A 21881-nucleotide genomic window follows, 5' to 3' on the forward strand; every position below is an offset into this window, starting at 1 on the left:
GGAGATCTCTTGGAAAATTCTAAGAATTCCGACCTTCATAGAATTTACTAAGAGATTACAAATTTTATGACCATTCGCGACAAAATCGCGGTTAGTGTCAGTATCAGTAAAAAACATTTCAGAGAAAAAACCACAATGATTGCACATCAACACATATATTTTCGTTTTTACTTTTTTTGTTTGTTGCATACATACGATAAACAGTACATTGTTACACGTTCCAAGATATGATACACTAGAAAAAAAAATGTTTTTTATGCGCTATTACAATTTTTGGTGGACAAGTTTTTCTCGTCTCGATTTGTCTTATTTTCGAGCTCTAATTGTCAACCCTCTTCTGCATGTTTTTGTTTATTAAAGTTTATAGAAAACCCCTTGCATTGTTCTATGAGAATATCCTTTATCTTTTAATAGATTTAAAATTCGTATTTTAGTTATTCTTTTATTATTGAAATTGGGAGCAGACAAATGTAATTGGCAATTATTTTTCTTCGTAATTATCTCCAACTCAACGAAACTCTGAGGAACGAAATAATGATCTGATAACTATCGCAGATGTAACGTTTTCAAACTTCTTTGATTGAGAAAAAAAAAGACAAATGTACAACAATCGAATAACTATTCATTCCAATCAGAATGCGATGAGTCTTTCGCAAGAATACAGAAAAAAAATTGACATTTTTGAAAATCGACGTGAGAAAACTCGAAGTGTAAACTCTCCTCACTTTCATAGCAGTACAATTGCTGAAACATTCTAGTGTGATGTCACTTACATTATCGATATATATCTAAACGTGTGTATTTTTTCGATTTATTTTTTGTACAAATATATACAAAAGAAAAGATGGGCTCACCCCCCTTCATGCCAGGGTTTATCGCACAGTCATTTATCACCGACTTATCGTTAACTGCAATCACTCTTACGCTTCGTCCAGTTACAATTTTTTTTTATCACTCGTCCTATCATTAGTCGCACACATTCACTCTTCACGACAGCATTGAAATAGCAAACCCTGGGCGGCAGCGAAAAAATTCTCTCACTTGGTTGATTTTTCTTATTACCAAATGAAAATCTGCATTTCCTTCTGCTGTGTCGTCTTTCATTTCCATGCCAGATTGACAATTAAACGACGCTATTTCCCACCGTAGAAACGCTCGTTAACAATTCAGTTTTTATTGTAAAATAATGCAAGAGTGCAGAGGCACTCGGTCAAATAGCTCTGACAAGTGCTTCGTCAAAGTGAAATTTATCCTCATGCAATTGTAAAGTTATAACTAGTGTTAAAAATTTTCCATCACACGTCAATTAATGGAGGTAAATGAAAGACCAAAGCAATGAATTTTGTACATTCACAATGTCGAATTACTCCATTGCTCATAGAAATTGCTTCATTTTGTTTCAATAAATGTCAAATATATGTACACATATACACAATGTACAAAAAAATCTGGGACTTTTCCCAGTGAATTTCTCTCGTATTTTAATCGAGTTGAAATTATAAACTTAGCCATTAATCAGGCGTATGTAGAAAAAAAAGTGGTGAAAATAATGGACATTACTCCAGTTGCCCGCCATCGGGACCAGTAAAATACGAACGTCCTCACAGTTATAAGATACATTTTCGCGTGTTTTTTTTTTTTACAAATTACCACCAGTCAGGAGGCATTCCAAAAATACAAAAAAAATATATAATGAGACGGATGCAAAGTACAGGCGATCAAGCCATGTGAAAAATAATCCCTCCATTATCATCATCATCACAATCATTAAGAAATTACGGAAAATATGCAGTCTGACAACTGCAAATTGTAGATGTAACTCAAAATGCAAATAACAAAAACAAACAAATAAAGATTTTGCTTCGTCAACAACGTTTTTTTTTTCATTTCATCGACTCTACGATATTACGAGTCGTGTAGAAGTGCCTTCATGTCAAAATTACCGAAGACTACTGCTCAAAACCTGCTACAAACAACCGCCCCCCTCCTCAAGCTCCACAAAAATTTTCATCAACGAAACACCTCCAAAATCAATATCACGTCTTCGGTGCTATTCCCACAGGATGTCCTCTACGTTTAATTTTCCATTTTAAATATTTTATATCTTCCAAAGACATGTCTCGGTGGTCCTTCACGGTTATTCCACCAAAACAGAGGCCTTCCCTTGTTCACATGTCGATTTATTTTCCCTCGATCATGGACAAGTTTCATGTCACAATTGTATGTGTGATATACATATTTATATATATATTCTTAGCTTGAGCCTCAACCAAATTGTACAAGCACATATTCCCTTAAGTCTCGCGCTCCTTCTTGACCTTGAGACCAGTTGCTGTGTCCTCGGCAAGGATTGTGGCTATTTCGTTCTGCATGAAGGCCCAGGGTACCTGGCTATCAGCCAGAGGGCATTTTTCACCGCTTGGACAATAAACCTGGAAGGAGAAAAACGGAATTATTTGATTGCACCGATTTTATGATTCACTGTTATTATTTTGTTTTATTTCATTCATTGGACTAATTGGGCCAGAAACTCTGAGTCTTTATATTTAATGGTAGTCCACAATCTGTATTAAATGTGAATTAACTGCAATTTTTCATTATCTCTTTCCTTCTTTCGCTCAGATCTACAAGTAAAGTCTAACTTATTTCCGAGACTTGCCATGAATTATTATATGTTCAACATTATTAAATGCCACTAAGCACTGTTTTTAATTATGAATCCATTAATAGACATACAATGGACAGATTTTGTAACATTGATAATTATTATCGAGAGGATTCATTGCTAATTGTGCCTCAGGTGATCGAATAGATAAATATAATTGTCATAAATGGAATCTGAGGATCATGTGAATTACGCCATTGAATCCATAAATTATTAATTCCATAAATACTGGTAAACGTTTGTGCGATGGAAATAATAATTGTTTCTCACATTATTGAGATCACATATCCCTTGAGTCATTATGATCATATTATTGCAAAAATGAATATCTTCTCTGAGCCCTTGACATCTTTTCAGATACTCCCTACACTTTGTTATAATTCTTTCAGACCAAGGCCCATTAGTCTCAAGAAAAAAAATTGAAAAAAAATCTGTATTCACTGACGAATACATTTACACAGATATAATTGAAGGATTTCCGTACCTCTGAACCAGCTCCCTGCCTCTTAATACTGTCTCGACTGCAGGGGAAGCAGAATTTGTGATGAGGAACACTGGGACACTGAACGAAGTGAGTATCCTCGAGGCGACCTTGACAGAGGGTGCACTTGAGTGCAGGCGCGTTGGAAACGGGCTCCGCACCAGCTGGTTGAGCTCCCGTCGCACCTTCTGAGGACGTCATCACTGTTGTCGATGATACGTGCTGTCTTGCACCACCGCTCGGTCTTCTGCCAGAGCCTGGAAAACAATTTTTTATAATTATTAAAAATATTGCTCGTCGTCTATAGTTATGTGATAAAAAAACTTGTAGCCCAGGAAATCCTATGCAAAACATCGAAGCAGTACGAGCAAAATGAATTATCACCTGAACACTTACCAGAACCATTGGGACTATGTTGTGAGCCCCTGGATACACTTCTCTGTGGTCCTGTAGCAGTAGTAGTAGGAGGACTCCTACTAGTCGGACTAGGATTATTAGGTGGCTGTGACACAGGCTCGGGAGATGTCAATGTATCAGCTACAGACATAAGTGCTGCCATTGGCGAAGGTCCACCAGTCCCTCCCTGATGATGAGATCCTTGCTGTGTTCCACCGCCTGCCTCTTGTGGCGGTGGAGGGGGTGGAGGAGGACTAGTCCTCGGACGCAGTGGTGAACCTCCGCCATTGGTAGCCACACTGGTCGGTGCCAGTGGAATTGAAGGTCCCACATAACCACCTTTAATGAAAAACCCATCAATTATTTAACAACCTCTCAACAATAAGTGGAAACCGAAATGATAAATCACGCAATCAACGAGTGAAACGATATTTCAAGGAGTGTTATAATTGAAAAAATACTTAAACTGTAATCAAGCGAACTATTTCGAATTTGCTTCAATTCTATCACTTTTTTCTCCAAATTACCCGTAAATTGAAAGAAAAATGAATTATTTAACAATTCCCAACAATAAGTGAAAGTCTAAATCATGAATCACTCAATCAACGACTGAAACGTGCCCCACGAGCCTAATAAAAATTCATAACATGAATTCCAGGCGTGTGGACACTTAATGATTTCATGCGTGTAAGCTAGGTTCATAAGGGAATGCTAAATATCCGGTTTAATATCCTAACGCATGGATATACACGACTCAAAGCTATAATATTTACGTAGTTGTGCATACTCCCTCCCCATAAGTGCGTAAGTCACGTTTTCCTGGCATTCTTGAGAACTAAACAATGCATTAACCATCCCAAAACCTTTTTATCTATTCTCCACGTGGCTTTAGTGATCGAAGGTCGACTACTGCCACATTCGGCATTCACGTTATATCGTGATGGTTCGACCGTTAACAAACCAGCAGAAGAGGACAAAAATCAAATATTAATCAACTTATTGATCGATTGGGGAGAATTTTCCTGCGTTCCAAGGCCCAGGGGAATTTTGAAAAATTACGTAGCTATTGACATTTGAGGCGTAAACATTGTCGTTAAAATTTAGACTATCAATTATTTTATTATCTTGAAATTTGCAATGAAGATAGGTGAACTTTGATGAATTTAAAGATTAACTTTTCTTGATATTCTTAATGTAATGGCTCATAACTAAAATTTCTTCCATAAAAAAAGTAGTTTGAGGAGTAATAATTGAAATATTCTTTGAGGATTTTTTGGGTGTATTTTACTGAACAAAACCGAATAAAGCTATGAATTGAATGAATAGATAAAAATTTGATTCTTTGTAATGGTACTTATTTCATTAAACAAATAGCTGCAAAGGAATCGTCGGAATATCCTATTTTTGGAAGAAATTTTAAAAATCATCTACCACAACTGAAATTATTCCCATGAAATGGATAACAGATTACTTCCAAAAAAGATGATGAAAAAGAAATTCGTTTGACATTTCCTTCCCAAATAAAGTATTAACAAATCACCAGAGCAGAATAGCACGGCAATAAAACATTAATCACCTTTTAAAGGTCTCAAAAATTGACGTAATCATAAAGGAAGCCGTTGGTAATCCAGAGAAAGCCGGTCATTTGTGTATAAATGAAGCTATCCATCAATTCATTATCACAGATAAATAAAATATTGATGAACTTATCGAGGGGTCAGGGTAAATTGTCTAGTAGTTGAACTCAGGGGCCGAATCAATTGATGTATTTATTATAGAAGCAATTAATCTGTAAAAATATTACAGTGGTTTTCCGTACCAATTATAATGCTGATTAGTGATAGATAATTCATGAGAATTTATTATTTCAAATGACACTGGAAGATTGCAGCTTGTTTCACAAAACTGGAAGCATTCAGCAAAATATTTCATTTATTTTTCAACTGATAAAATTATCTGCAAGTTGATAAAAATTCCAAAGAGTTATCTTCAGAACGATACCATTTTTCATTTCGAGTTTTTCAATTTTTGTTTACAGAATCAAACAAGCAACCAAATTATTCTCAACTATGAAAAAAAATTAAATTAGACAACAACCATGGAAACCCTCATAACATTAAATTGGATAGATAACTTCTGAAAAATGCTGATAAAACCGCAAGCAATAAAAATTCAAGATTGAAAAAAAAAATCGCATAAACCAGTGACATTCCTCTGGCCTCGATCAGCTGCAAAAAAAAAATGACTAGAAAAACTAAGAAATCTTCATTCAACTAATAACCAATCAAATCCTAAGAACCGGTCGAATGTCAGTCAGTCAGTAGTCCAGTTAGCAAACATTGGGGAAAAAAAATAATGTAAAACATCATAAAGATAAAGTATGCAGACACGCAATCTGTTGGGACATGTGACCAGTACTTTTCCGTGACCAGCCGGTTCGCGCTACAGATACCTTTCCCTCGCGTGTACAAACTTCGAACCGCTCCGTGGCGCTGAAACGTCGGAAGACACTGGCCACCAGGGCGAGTAGTCCCGATACCAGAGGAAGACAGAGAAACATTGTACCCAGGGGGATGCACGACGAGGGGAAACCGCGACGAGGTGGTGGGATTGGGTAAGAAGAGGGGATACACCAGAACGGGCTTAGTCACCGGCCGTTGCGTCTCCCGACTTGTGGCCTTGTTTCGAAAGTACCGAGTGAGTACGTACAGCTCGTACCGGTGACGTAGCCCAGTAGCAACTCAGATGACGAGGGGGGAGAGAGATAGAGAGACAGAGAGGGGCTGGGGGAGGGGGACACTGAGTTTATACATAAATAGTATATGATGATATACGTGCTTGCACGATAAAGCGTCGTTTATGTCTCAAGTATTTTCAACACAACCCGACACCTAGCGACGCAATTGCGAGAGCCCGACAGGCGCCATTTTGACTGGACGAACGAACCGCCAATCGGTGCAATCACGACGATTATCGCGTATTTCACAATTTTTTTTTTCGTATCGATGGGAGTTAATCCTGAGGTATCAATGGACGAAGATATGAAATGTAGATAATGAATGGCCTGATATGCATTCGATCAGAGATACGAGAGAGATTTTCAACTTCAATGTTAACCTTTGAGTGGTCCCAGTTGCTCATTTAATGTTCATAGCATGTGAAAAAATGAGCACGTACTTAACAAATTAATGAAAAGACAAATTGAAAGATATAAAATGTGGCCCAAGTGTTGAAAGTCATATTTTCCACCCGGCGGATGTAATGTACACATTTCCCTCCCACTTCGTTGCATGAGGAGATATAAATATAATAAAAAATTACGGAAGGTCCAGTAAAAAAAGTACGAAACACTCCGTAAATAATACGATGCCATTGACGTAATTTTCATTGAACTATTTCTCGTTGTGTGCGAGAAATACGTATTGAATAATTATTTCCCAGTATCGACCCTCAATTCTCTCAATCAAAAATCACTCCTGAATGATCGACAATCTTTCCGCGTTCTCTTACAACACACGATAACTAATGGATCAGAAATACGCGAAACAACTTGTGAGAGGGAGCACTAACGGAGACTTGTTGATTCAAGACCTCAGAGTTGAGTCATTCTTGAGAAAATAAATTACAAGACACGTTACACAGTGCCACTCTTAACATATTTTTTCACCACGATGACATTTCTCTACATTTTTTTTTTGGTTGGCTTTTACTAACCAGTTGCGAGCAAAACAAATATTTCGTAACTGGTGTTGTATGTATTTTTTTGTATTTTTTTTCAAACGATTTTACGGGGCTTTGAGGGGTAAATATTCATAATTATTACGTCACAGCTGCATGCAAAGAAGCACACAGATATGCTAATAACTCGATGCTTGCAAGATACGAAGAGACAACCACGTGCAATGCCCGTGAATAATATATCTCGAGTGGTCTTTTTGTCTCGTGTCTGTCGTTTTTACCGTTATCTCTCTCGCACATGTATAAGTACATAACATACTGCATCTGTATTTGTTTGAAACATTCGCGGAGAGACACTTCATTATAAATTCCATGAACGTTTCTGCATAATCTCGACCGAGAGAACTTGGATGACGAATAAAAAGAGGGAGAATGCATGAGGAATGAGAGGAAATACGGTTTCTGCGTAGTGGAGAAATGATAAATCGACGAGTGATGTTAGAAAAAAAAAATTGAGATGTGAATTTTCACTCGGGTCGTGTATTTTTTTTTTCCCCCAAGTGTTTTATTTCAAGCGTAGAATCCTTGCCAGTTTCTCAAGGAGTCTATTTTCGACCGGAAACACATGCCCCGCCGAAAAGCCAACGCAGAACCCACCACTATTTCATTTTCAAACGTCTCTCTCTTTCTCTCTTACTTCGACCAAAATCTCCCTTTCTCCAAACAGCCCGCAATGATCATAAACCAATTGGCATAAACTAATCAAAAAGTCAGAGGAAGGGAATGGCATCCGCTGTTAAGATCTTGAGGTAACTGAATGATTTATTTTTGGGATGTAAAGAACGAGAAAAATCCGGTACTAATGGAAGGTAACGGTTGATGAACAATCGACCTGGAAACCCTGCCCTTTGGGTCGACAAGTTTTATCCCTTTGTGGCTGCCTAGTCCTTTCCGAGGATTAACGGGTTCTTCCTTAAGTGGCATTTTAACCCTCCGTTGTATTTTACACGATGCATTGTAAAATATATTGAAGGCAATGAAATTTTTCAATTACTCAGGCAGAATGGATGAGACAGTCGATTGTTAAAAAATTGATGACTGACATTTACGTATATGGTGTAGTAATTTTTACTACGCTATCAAAATATGACACTGGAATTTAAGCAATAAAAGATACTTAATTCATTACGATTATAACTATTAGGTGAAACTAAAATTTTCAATTTACTTGTGTACATCTGCCTAAACCGACCATCTCGTTAGTTTCATATAGACATAAATAGTTCGAAATAGAATGCTCTTACAACGAACGATATCTCGATTATTCTCAGCACTGTTTGATAACAACATCGAAATTGTATTGATAAACACAGGAAACCGAGGAATCGAGACGTTTGAATGAGAAATAACTGCGGGACAACTTGAACAATAGTCGGGCTTTCCACGTGTCAATACAGAAGAAAGCGCCGATATTGGGAAATGAATGGAAAATGTACAATGAAAAAATATATCCAACACTTGTGTATATTTAGAAATATGTAGAACTCGATGAATTATACCTAACTACAGGTGCTGGAAAAATACGAGTATTAAATACAGTGAATAGAATAACGAGACACCGAAATGCCGAATCTATTCAACTTATCGACAATTTATAATAACCCCAGAGGCTGGTGTCGGCGGGGGGAAAGATAAAAAAATAAATGTCGTACTATTGACGGTCGAGTTGAATATCTGAGAGTAGATGTGCGTGAGAGGAGAGACCGAGACGAATTCCAAGAGATTCATATCGAGAAGACAACGGAACTCATTCATTGCTCTAAATATAACGTCGCCTCGTGACGTCACGACAAAACGTCACACGTTGTTTTTTTTCTCTTCTGGTTTCCATTAGCGGCACTGACAACTGAATAAAATCATCTCGGGGTCGTGATTCTCTTATATTTTAGGAAAAATTGAATCTGCACTACTAATTCATTATTCGTTTAAAAATATCAAAAATATCTTCACTGCAATTTCCCTGATTTCTATTAATTTTTATAGAATAATAAATCTGACTTCGTTTATTCACATATAATACCACAAGTGGTTCAAAATTATCGAATATTTCCCGATAGATTCGTTGCAAACAAATGAAGGAGTCAAGTTTTTCAGGCTAAAAAATCACGAGTGCGAAGCACGAGTGATTTTTCCTGAAAAACTTGACGACTTCATTTGTATGCAGGGAACCTAGAGGGAAATATTCTATAATTTTGAAGCTCGAGTGGTATTCAGGGGATTATTTTTCCCACCCAAATTTCAGCCAATAGAATTGCACCATTTGTTGATATTTTGTATAGCCTACCTCGAATATCAGCGATAATTTTTTGAATATTTTGGTAAACAAACGACACTTAACCAAATAAACCTCTTTTCATGTCATGGCACAATTCTCTTGGCCGAAATTTGGATAGGAAAAATAATCCCCTGAATACCACTCGAGCTTCAAAATTATAGAATATTTCCCTCTAGGTTCCCTGCATACAAATGAAGTCGTCAAGTTTTTCAGGAAAAATCACTCGTGCTTCGCACTCGTGATTTTTTAGCCTGAAAAACTTGACTCCTTCATTTGTTTGCAACGAATCTATCGGGAAATATTCGATAATTTTGAACCACTTGTGGTATTATATGTGATTATTTTTCCTATCCAAATTTCGGCCAAGAGAATTGTGCCATGACATGAAAAGAGGTTTATTTGGTTAAGTGTCGTTTGTTTACCAAAATATTCAAAAAATTATCGCATGTAATACCACAAGAGCTCCGAAATTATCGGATATTTCCCGATAGGTTCGTTGCAAACAAATGAACGTGTCAAGTTTTCCAGTTTAAAAATCACGAGCGCGAAGCGCGAGTGATTTTTCTGGAAAACTTGACGAGCTTATTTGTTTGCAGGGAACCTTGAGGGAAATATCAGATAATCTCGAAGTTCGAGTGGTATTCGGGGGATTATTTTTTGCATCCAAATCTTGGCCGATAGAATTGCACCATGAGACATAATTTTCAACGAATTGCCATTTAATCTGTCAGATACAATTGAGGGTTACTTCAACATTTGTTTTTTTTTATATATATCAACATGCAAAATTTCCAGTGAAATTTCCAAGAATATCCGCTGAAATACCGTGTTGACTATATAAAATAACGTCGAATGGTGCAATCCTATTGGCCAAGATTTGGATGGGAAAAATAATCGCTGATATTCGAGGTAGGCTATACAAAATATCAACAAATGGTGCAATTCTATTGGCTGAAATTTGGGTGGGAAAAATAATCATCTAAAATTCTGTAATTTTTTTCATTTCACGTTGAATGAAATTGAAATAATGTTGTGTTTCTCTGAAGTCATCCGTTAAATCGTGAATTTTCAGTGGTAATACCCCAAGACCTTCAAAATTATCGGATATTTCCCGAGAGTTTCGTTGCGTAGCAACGAGAGGGATAAGGTTCGCAGGTTAAAAAACCCGAGCGCGAAGCGCGAGGGTTTTTCTGCGAATCTTATCCCGATCGGTGCTACGCAGGGAAACTGGAGGGAAATATCCGATTAATTTTGAAGGTCGAGGGGTATTTGGCTGGATTATTTTTTTCATTCCAATTGCAAACAATTAAATGTGTGGCATTTCACGTCATATAGTATGTCATATAGTATTCTCCAGCGTATATTTTTGTCTGCACAAAATGCCGAGAATTATTTCCAAATTGTGGCTTTTGTCTTCACTGTATTATTAGGAACTTTTTTTTAAATTTTTTGATCAATAATCTCCAAGGATTCCCGTCCAAATCTGCTCATGTCGAGGTAAAGTCTTTGAACTTGATTTTTTGTAATGACAGTTTTGGGGTTTGAAACGCGTACAAATTGTTTATCGGATATTTTCATTGCTTAGCAACAAACAGGGAAATATCCGAAAAATATCCGAAGTAAAACTCTCTTACTTGTACCACGTGACGGGAAATGCCACCATTTGATTGGTTGAAATTGGGATGAAAAAAATAATCAGTATAAAAATTTAATAAAATTCTATTGGGCCACGCATTCATTGAAAATGTAATCCAAGAGTTCCATTGAACTCAACCAAAAATTCTTCTAAAGCCTTCCAAAGCCCTCTATCCCAGAGTGTCAACAATAATTCTCAGTCTATTGCCTCTAACTGACCTACCTCAACCCCACTCACCTAGAATTCCCCCGACAAAATGAACTAAAGCTACAGGAAGAAAAAAATATATATTTCTGGTATCAAGGCATAATCTTCTGGGAAAAATAAATTTTTTTACAAGCTCATTCTTCCCTACTAATAATTCCCAACTGATGCAAATCCATTTCTAAATATTGCAGTAATGCCGAATGACAAAATGATTACGTTACACATGACCTTGAATTGACTTGACTGACAGCTACAATTATTCCAAATTATTTTACGTAATAAACTTGGGAATTCGGATAAACTAAAAGATAACGTCAGGTAATTAAAGGCTTTACGATTACTGTTAAATTTTTTTCGCGTAGAACCTTCCTCGTCTGATTGGTGTCACTAAAATTTCATGAAATTTTGACCTTCACAGTTTGTCATTTAATAGAAATATCTATGAAAAACAAAACAAATTTATCTCGCAAGAAAATACCGTTTGACCCCGATAAATTCTTCCTTTCCAAACATAAAAAAGAAAAAAGCAAATTCCACTCACCATTTGGTTTGAAAGTAGTTGCAGTCTCGAAACTGGGTGCCCTGACAGGATGTTTCTCCTTGCTCCTGTCCTGTACATAACTGACAGCAAGACTAACAGCGGGTAACGAGTCGCCCCTCGTCAACGGTGGCCTACTAGGATGCTGTTCATCCATGGAGAACTTTTTCTCCGGATGTTCATCCTCATCAATAGTGGATATACCCCTCTTGAGTTGTGTTCCCCTCGTGTGATTGATTCCCACATGATGTGCAGCAGCAAGATGTGCATTTGTTATTCTAACATTGGTATTTCTAATTCCATTATGAATATCATGCTTGACCATATCATGCTTAACCATGTCATGTTTAACAATATCGTGTGATTCCTCGTGTTGTCTAGCAGCAGCCGCCAATTGTTGCTGTGCCTGTTGTTGCTGTTGCTGTCTTGTCGATGAATTGAACTCTGTTATCGAGTTACGATGATGCAATTGTGAATAATTAGCGATATTGTGATGTCTAGAGTGAGCCTGACTGGCATTTTGTATGGGCAATACATCGATATTTGTTCCACCATTGTGTTCAGCATGTCCCGTTGCTCTGTAACTCTTGGTAGCTGATGGACGTGTATCCTGAAAGCCATGAGCTTTCTTCAGCTGTTTAGCTGATTCAAGAACAAGATCAATCCTATCAGCGCCTTCATAATTAACACAACCACGGCAAACGGGCTCCGAAAAATCCATTATAATGGCCCATGGCATTCGTGGTAAATCGCATAAATAACAGTGGGTGCGTTTTCCCATCATCTTGATAATGATTTTTCAGATGCACACACGAAAAAAAAAAAAATATTTTTCTTTTCTCACTGTTCACCACACTAATCACAAGAGCAATGCGTTTATCAATCACAAACACAGGCACGATTAATCCTCTATCGCTGCATCACAGTAAAACAAGATCGAATTGACGATCGTAACGCGAACAAAAGACGCACTATTTTGTCCGCCAACACGACACCCCAGAACGAGGTAGAAAAATATAATAATAATATATATCCGTTTCCCGCTGGAGGCGGTACGACCAAGGGTGGGGTCACTGCGAAATGGTGAAAAATTTTCAACGAATCAATGGAGGTGACTATTATTAATCCAAATTCACAATAATAAATAAACTCAGGTTCACTTCTTTGTTTCGTAAACACTATTGCGTCTTTTACACATCCACCTACTCATTGAGCGGGTGGGTTCGTTGCAACTTCAGACCGATGGGCCAATGTTTGACCAGTTTTGAATGCTGTTTTAACGTGAAAGGGGGAATGGAAACACGAGCGATGACGAACGCGGAACGCTCGAGAATGCGGCGGTAAGGCTCGCTTACGGGGTATCCGTGGGACCCCCCTCCTTCTCACCCCCCCCCCTTCCCCATCCCCATCCACCGCCCTTTTGCGCTCGCTTGCGCCCTCTCCCCGCGCGCCCCAGCACAATTTTTTCCCCCCTCGTAACGCGGAGTATAACGTTCAGCAAACTGAGGGGCCAATGGGCGAGCGTGGCGTCACAATGTGCGACGTCACATTTCTCGGGGCGCATGCGCGAGAAATGGAAGAACCAGTATGTGGATATAGGTGGTCTGTCTCCCTTTACTCCGCGTGCAAGTTACTCATGAAAAAAACAGGCTCCGCGTTCCGCCTGCCCCCGCACATCCACTGGGTGATGAGGGAGCGAGAAGGGTATTATGGTGTTGGCTCAGTTGGGCGAGGTTTACATACGGTGAGAGGGGGGAGGAGGGGAAAGAGGAGGGAGATTGTAAAGCCGGTTGGACCGGGATCGCGAATGTGCCAACTGAAAAGTACGATTTACACTGGGAAAATTTTATTTTGCGCGGTGACGACCTGGTTTTATACGGAATTTGCAGATTTTTGGATTTTGGTTGAGTTTGGAAATTCAATGAGGGGACATTATTTTTGTTACAGGTGGAATTTTGTCGTTTGTTATGACAGAAAAATATTTTAGATTTTTTAATAATTATAAACAATTTACTGGTGCTTCATTTAGTTGGAAATAATTTTTTTTATAAGTGATAGGGGGTTATCTGATGATATGCACCAACCAGAAGGGGTTTTGGACTAAACTAACCTAGTTCGTGCGCGCGCAACAACCAGGAATTGACTTTTGGGCGGTTATAATTTGAATTTATGCACTGAACGAGCCGTGTTTTATATGTGATGTACCTGGGATCGTTATAATTCATGACTAGAAAATATTTTAGATTTAAATGAGTTCGTGGATTTCTCTTTATTTTTTTTCAGATGCATGCGTGCGCATCAATTGTCCATTGGAGTCACCCTTCCGGACTTGTGACGTATTTCTAGATCCGATAAATTCCATTCCACATATTTTTCAAAATGTTTTCTGTAGAAAATGAGAGCCACAGAAAGGATGTAAAAATATATTTTTCAATCTCCACGTATTAAATTCGAAACCCAGCAAAACTTCTTCACAAAATTCATTATTATACATTCATCGTTAATAATCGTCGTAATAATCCTTTCAGAGGAACCCATGAATATGGAAATTCCAAATGAACGGGGTAAAACCGGCTATTTTGAATAATTGATCACTCGAAATCAACAGACGAAAGTCCAACTATTTTTGTTTCCCTTCAAAGATATTTTTTCAGAGTTCATCGTGAGATATAATTACCAACAATGACACCATTTTGTCAAAGATACTGATCCTTAAAAAGGCTCATTGTACCCCAATCGTTGATAAATAAAAATTAAAATTAAATAAGACAAATTATGATAATCGTACTCCTTATCTGCACTCTGTCGTGCGATATGCACCTGGGAATTTATTTAATAAATAAAACGAATGGGAAGAGCCTTATCACAGTCGAGGTTTAACACGCGTGATAATGTCCCGATAAATTCCCCCAAGCATTGACGTATCGGATTTTTATCTCACCAGGTGCCTTCACGCTCCATACCCCTCGTTACTATTATTACAAACATCAGCATCAGAAGACAACAAGAGACACTTTGTACCTCACCGGCTCGATTTCACCGTGCTCGGTCTCTCGTATGATTTTAAAACGCGTTACGCAATTTATTTACAACCCATTCCCCCAGTCGTTGACCGCCTTACACCACGATGAATTTTCTTTACTCATTCACGCCTTTTCTTTCGTTCCGGCGAGATGATTCTTCACCTTAGTTATTAATTTTACCATGTTAAATGTACTCGAGACGAAATGACATTAACGATCTGACATCATCGCCAACATGAGTTGGTAACGTGACTCTCTATTTACGAAAAGTGAGATTATTCCCGATAAGCGAGACAGGCGAGGATGTGATAACTCCCTCTCTGGGAGTCATTTTTCGTTCAACAATTTATTGACTCGGCCAGACATAAATAAATCGTAAACGTCGCAGTTCTGACGTTAATCAACACTGGAGCCCTGTGTTCCATGGTGTGTACAGTTGTAGTTTTGATAAATTTTGAGAGGCATTTTCAGTGCAGTTCTTTAAATTTTTACTGGATTCTAGAAAAACATCTAATCTTCAAGAAAATTTTAAATGTCCTTTTTCTCCTAGTGTTGCCCTAATGTTTATTTTATCTCGATATTTTCTAGATTTTAATGTATTTTTCTCTCCACACTCCATCATTTTTCTAGTAATACATTTTTTCAACTTTCTTACTCGTTAAAATTCAAGTTACCTCCCATCAACTTTAAAATGACAAAAAACATCAAGTATTTCCCCTCATCAATTTCCCAACTAATTCCCATTAAATTCGTCTCCCCAAATATCGATCGAACTCCTGTAATTTCCATTCTTCATTCAAAACATTAAAATATTCATCTGTCCCCATTTATTTCCGTCTAGAGCAGATAAATCTGCACGACCTTGAACCCATTACGTTGGTACGATATTTAAAACAATTGTCTCAACTGATTGCAATGCCCCTTCCACCCAAACCGCCAAATTCCGACATTTTCCCCCGATAGCCCCCTTAGTCACCAGAATATCAGAAAAAAATTGACATTGACAATACACCAGCAATTCGCAATTTCGCGAAATTCGAGATGCCTCAACGGCAAACTTGTTTGCTACTGCCACAATCAAGTGAGATAATTTTTCCACTCATTCCCTCCCCCCTCCGTCGTACCAGTTTTCCTTAAACCGATATAGCGCGCATCAAAGCGATAATTAAAAGTGACGTAACGGCCCGTCAAGTTTTTCCATCTCTGTCTCTCTCTCCCCCTCTTTTTCTCCCTCTCACCCGTCCCCAACTGCCTAACACGCAACTCAGCGAGATATGCGGTGATTAAGTGGATATAAAAACTCCAAAGAAAAGAATGAAAAAAAAATCCCAAGTGGAAAATTTAGAATGTATTAATAGCAAAACCACTGCATTTTATCGGTCCATTGAGAACTACTGCATTCCCATTAATAACTTGATTGCATAAATATTTGTGTTATTAAATATTTCTTATCACTACAAGGAAAGCGACGGAATGCTCATTTACAAAGTGATAACGTAATCCCAAGAATTCACACAATGAAAAATCGTGTGAAAAAAAATTTTTTTTAATCAGCCCCGAGAAAGAGTTGAGTTATAGAAGTTATATATATTTTTTTTTTCGAGTGTAAGTCACGCTCTGGCGATGGAAACCGGGCTGGCAGTGGCTACGTGCCTCGGTTTATCGTGCGGCCTGTGACGTCATCGGGGAGAGGAGACGACGATTTTACACTAGTTGGTATAATACTCCAATGCGCTATGTAGTTGTGTCTGGCAACGTTGGAAGTACCGACGATTCTCTCCGACGTTGCCGAGTCACTTCCACCGTTCAACATCCATCAATTGCGATTTTTCCAGTCAACGTATATAACGCACCATCGAATATTTGCTTGAGCCAATCCCTGGACTCCAGATCTGCACCGAAAGTGCGATAATTCTGTCGATTTATTCTACTGGAGCAAGAAGTCGTCTCCTCATTTTTTACCGTTTATTTGAATAAATACCGATAGATTGGTTTATTCATCCCCGAATGTTGATTTTTTTGTTGCTGATTTTGTAGTGATATATTTTCGCGTGACGTCACTGGGGTGGTGAAAAAAAAAATGCAACCGGTAGCGTCGCAGGAGAGCTCTCGCCCCAGAGAGAAAATCAATCCGGTTCATCATCTACTAACCTTCCGACGAAAAAGCGTCACCGAGACGGTACTAACCTCCATGCGAAACATCGACTACTTTCCTCGAACACCCCCCTTCCCCCTTCACCCCCTGTACACCAGGAGTTGGTGTCTCTTTCTGTTTTTCCGGTCTTTATTCTCTCCTTCTCGCACACCACGAGAATCCGTTGCGATATTGACCCGAGGAAAGGTTGGCTTAGGTTATTTCTGCGAGAGGTTCTTGTACCTTTTTTTCATCATTAACGTTTTTTTTTTTCGGCGAGGGATTCGCATGTGAAACACTCTATTGGAAAGAATTTCCATAGGTTCATTCATATGGAGATGGAATGATGTCATGCAGTCGTTTTTATTCTATTTTGTCTGAATTTAAATTTAATAACTGAATGGAAGAGGAAAACTGACGAATGGATGCAATGAGAATTCCATTTCCAAATGTGTTAATTGGCTCATTTGAATTTTTTTTCCCTGGAATGAATAAATTGGTTTTTAATATTTTTAAAATTGAAATTAATTTTTTCCATCATTAAAACTATTTGGCTTTCATGTGGAGTACCCATCATTAATTTTCTGATAATCTCATTGATATGCAGACGCATTGACATCATGGATCCTACCATTTTTGTATGTATATCATTAAGTGAAATTAAACAAATAAAAGGAGACATATAAATGGGCATGTGAATAGCTGACAATTTAATACGTTTTTCCCTGCTATTTAAGATAATCACGATACAATTATTGTAGTAACTCCACTATAAAGTGTTTACCTTTCCCATTACCACTGAAATATTCTATTCTGTCAATTTGTTTAGCCTCTAAAAAGACCTTGTGCATTATGACATTATTATATATTTTTCCGTACGAAGTCGAACCTCAATGGATAAAAATTTATCCATCATAACCGTTTTTGGGGCTTCACATGTCGACCTTCCAATTTCCATACTTTCATTGATATCTAATCAAAATTAGATAAAATAAAAAAAAAACGCCCAATAAAGAAACACAAGAATTCATTGCAGCATTGATATTGTTATTATTTTAATTGCTCTCTTCAACGGCTAATGTTGGTTTTTATGTGAAGAGCTATCGATTATATTCTACTAAGCGGGGAAAAATTACTCAATTTTTTAACGCGTCTTTTTTATTAAAAAAACTATTCATAGAGGATGTAACTACGTCGGCAAATAAAATTATGTAATAGCTCATCAATTTTCAACGCCAGTGAATGGTCTGTAATTCCGAAGCATTCTATAACATTATTTAGTTTTCACCTGTACAATCATCCATTCAAATAAATCCTCATAATTTCATCAATATGTACACAAAATTACGTCACCACTGCAATCGTCTGCGTATGATTTTCATTGAATAAACCCCAGTAAGGATAATTAAAAATATTTAATTATCCTTGCTGCGGTTTAAGACTGCAATCGATGGATTAAAATGTTGTGCAAAAAGAGAATCCAACAAGAGCTCATGCAACCAGATGTTTATAACTTCATTAATTTGTTCATGGAATTACATCATGAGCTCAATCATTTCTGAATTCTCTTCGTAAATAATAATTTAATGTCGTGATCAATGTTAATGGAGCCTGCACATATCATTATAAAATGTAATTTTGTGCATTCTACACACCCACAAATGCCCTTCTACTACCTCATCAATATGTGAACGAAACTACATCATAATTTTCTACTTCGCAATTGGGAATTAAATTTCCCAAACTCAATAAAATCTCGAATATCTCATTGAAAACATCTCCTCGCAGAGGTGCTATCAACGCATTAGAACGTCACACCCGCGATAATTCAGCTCTAAAAAAAAACTGCCATTTAAATAATCGAATCAACCCGCACCATAATCTCACCCACCATCGCGCTAATCTCGCCAACTCTGCCAACAGCATTATCGCACAAGAGTGCCTCAACATGTGCGTATAAGCCCACGTTGTCAGACAAAAATATCCGTCCACAATTACACCTCTACACAATCACCCATAAAACCCATCTGAATTTCGCAAAAAAAAAAAACAATCTACCTGAACCTTACCATGAATGACTGAAAAGCCCCACCCGGACCATGGTTACCATCACCCACCCCGACAATCACAATAATACGTATGTTAAAATGTGCGTGTCGCGATGACGATGACGTCATCACCAGTTTGTAGTCACCCAACGAGTACGTGACTGGGAAATCGAACAGAGTCACGTGGTCGACCCCCATTCTCACCGAGAATGAATAAAAAAAAAACATATACATATAGATTGTGATTATTCGTTCCATTTCAGACACCCAGTACCAGTCCAGTTCGACTATTAATTCTCCCATCAATGAGTAAAATCATTCCATTGAATATTTTAATATTTAATAACTCATTGTAACATTCCAAGAAACATGGCGATTGTGTTTGTAAACACGGGAAAAATACACAGAGCTATACCGAGAAGAGAAAATCTAAATGCTCCTTGAAATACCGCCCTCCTCCCCTCCTCCAGCCCCCCCTCGCCACTTTCCGCCATTGCACCGCTCCTGCAATTCTCAGGGATTTGTGTCGGTACATGTGTGTGAGAAACTGCTTGCATGCCGCGGCCATTGCACGCCCTTTTCTCGTACAAACGCGCGTGACGTCACGCTGCAGCCTTGCCGGAGCGACTACGTCGTATGATTAAGATAAGGGGGCGGCGAGGAGGGGGGTGGAGGAAGGGAGGTGAAGGGTGGAGGGGCGGTGGCAGAGCTGCGAGAGGGGGAAGAGGGTCAGGGGGGAGATGAGGCTGCGCAAGCAGAATTGGTGGGACCTGCACGGAAACCGGGCGGGTGGGGTAGAGGAGATTATGACCACGCACACAGAGGTCAGGTCGTCGTCATGAAACCGATGGTGAATAAGTATTAGTGTATCTGTGTGAACGGGATGGCGTGCACAGCAACGGCTGCGGCCTGCTATTCGAGACCCCCATGTGTCCCCCCGCGGCCTGTGGCCCGCGCGCTTCCGTTTCGCTTCTGCGCGAGACCGGTTTATGCAGCTTTTCAAACGTGCAAACCATCAAGTTTCGTGAGCCCCATACCCCCCGACGGCGCTAGATGTGCGGTGGTCTGGGTGATTCTGGGCGATTCTAGATGGCTCTCCGAGGCTCGAGTCTTCATGGTTGGGGGGGCTGCGATGCTGGGGGTAACAGTTGAAGGGATGTTTTGGAGTTTTTGAAGGATATTTTGTCTTGTGGGTTGGATGTAGTTTGGAAAATTTGGGTGGTTGAGGCTTTTTGAAATATTGATGGGGGTCTTATGTCGATGATCGTGAGGTTTAAGTTCAATTAGTTGCGGAATTCTTTTGGAAATTGTGGGATTTCATTGAGGGAAATTTATGCAACGGTTTGTTCAGGGTAAACTCGTGCCGATCTAGAATTTTTTAAGAATTGTTTACGTGACGTGGATAATGAACGGGAATTCAAAAACGAGTGATCATTTTTTAATGGCTGGGGATCTGACGTCATTTTAGTCATTATTAGTTGATGATATCACTGATGCATGTTTGTGAGTGACTTGATCAAGACCCGGGATTTGAAAAAAGGGGGAATGTTGTGAATGGACTTTGTAAAATAATCTGGAAAATTGAATAATTTTGTCAGAGTTTTTAAAACACTGTAGGACACCCCTCGGCGTTCCATAAACGGAAAAATAAACGAGAATTAAATTTACAGCGTTCATGAGAGAGAAAACTGGAAGGTATCGAAATTAACGAGAAAATCCGATTAGAAAGACCTCCTTTCACGGCTCATTAACATAAAAAAATTCACGGAGAATAATTTGTGAGTGAAAATTTTCCAAAGAACGCGTGTTTTCTTAGCCACTAACTTCACGCGACTCATTGACTAACCAGGATTGAAAATCAATGAGCAAGCGCTAGCAATAAATTTTCGATATCAAACAATTTGAAAATTTTATTCGCTGTAAACATAATTGTTGACACTCCGTCTGCTACAATGTGTTTTTCCAAATAGAAACTTTTCATGTTCCTATCAGTTAAGTTTTCGCAGAAGGACTCTTCAGGCGATATTTTTTGCCTTTTCCCTTCAGGTCTTTGTCTCATAAGATTTTTTTTTGGCTTTCTGTCTTCAGAAAAACGGTTGTACTAGAGGGGTATATTGCACCGGGGCTTTAATGGCCTGATAGCGTGACGATCCCCAACTTCTCTCGTCTTTATCGAATGAAAAAGAAAAATCGCCGCTCGCAAAAAACCTCTTTCCCGCCACGGGGTGTGACGAAACGCGTGTTCAAACGCAATCTCGCGTGTCCCAGACGAATCCTTGGAGTGTATTTGCATGACTGAGAGTGTATAAACCTGAGAATTTGTATTTGTTGGATGGTAAAAGGAGCATGTCGTATCACCAGAATACACACGCGAGTTTACCGAGTGTTCCTGGGTGTGCTTTTTTCGACGTTGATTTTTTTTTCCTCTGTCAATTTTTCACATTTGCTTTTAGCGACGGTTCCAGCGAGGACGTAAAGCCGTCACTAAAATTTTCAATTCTATTTAATTTCACACCTGAGTCGTGTTCGGAAAACTTCAAATGATCTTACACCAACAGCGCACTTGTGCTCCATGTAACCTGGCAAATTCGATTTAAATAGTCACGTGGCAGGACCAACATGAGACGTCAAGAAGGCGCGGATTCAAATCATTCAATACATCCGTCGTTGCAATCCGGACGCTTTTAATTTGATTGCAATTGTCCAGTTGTCCGGAAAATTTATATTTTTTAACGTCGCA

At 38.6% G+C, this 21881-nt stretch overlaps 2 protein-coding genes across 7 annotated transcripts in view; both read right to left on the bottom strand.

Moving 5' to 3' along the window:
* The window catches only part of LOC135162073 (uncharacterized), a 41992-nt gene that overhangs the window by 7715 nt on the left and 12396 nt on the right, over nt 1-21881 (bottom strand). Inside the window, exon 1 of one of the 6 annotated variants that reach the window (XM_064120185.1) lies at nt 19163-19187. The exons of 2 other annotated variants lie outside the window; for them this stretch is intronic. The gene's annotated coding sequence lies outside the window, so the exon portion shown is untranslated. Of the gene's footprint in view, nt 1-14877; nt 17161-18969; nt 19188-21881 lie in introns of those variants that run through there. 3 more of the 6 variants (XM_064120180.1, XM_064120182.1, XM_064120183.1) reach the window with 3 other exon arrangements.
* LOC135162096 (interferon regulatory factor 2-binding protein 2) lies at nt 140-13283 on the bottom strand. Its single transcript, XM_064120238.1, has 4 exons — nt 11940-13283; nt 3543-3881; nt 3150-3403; nt 140-2432 (listed from the first exon to the last, which is right to left on the bottom strand). The coding sequence occupies exons 1-4, from the start codon at nt 12718-12720 to the stop codon at nt 2295-2297; spliced, it is 1512 nt and encodes a 503-aa protein (XP_063976308.1). The 5' UTR covers nt 12721-13283; the 3' UTR covers nt 140-2294.

Source organism: Diachasmimorpha longicaudata, chromosome 5 (assembly GCF_034640455.1).
Source record: "Diachasmimorpha longicaudata isolate KC_UGA_2023 chromosome 5, iyDiaLong2, whole genome shotgun sequence".
Classification (NCBI taxonomy): Eukaryota; Metazoa; Arthropoda; class Insecta; order Hymenoptera; family Braconidae; genus Diachasmimorpha; species Diachasmimorpha longicaudata.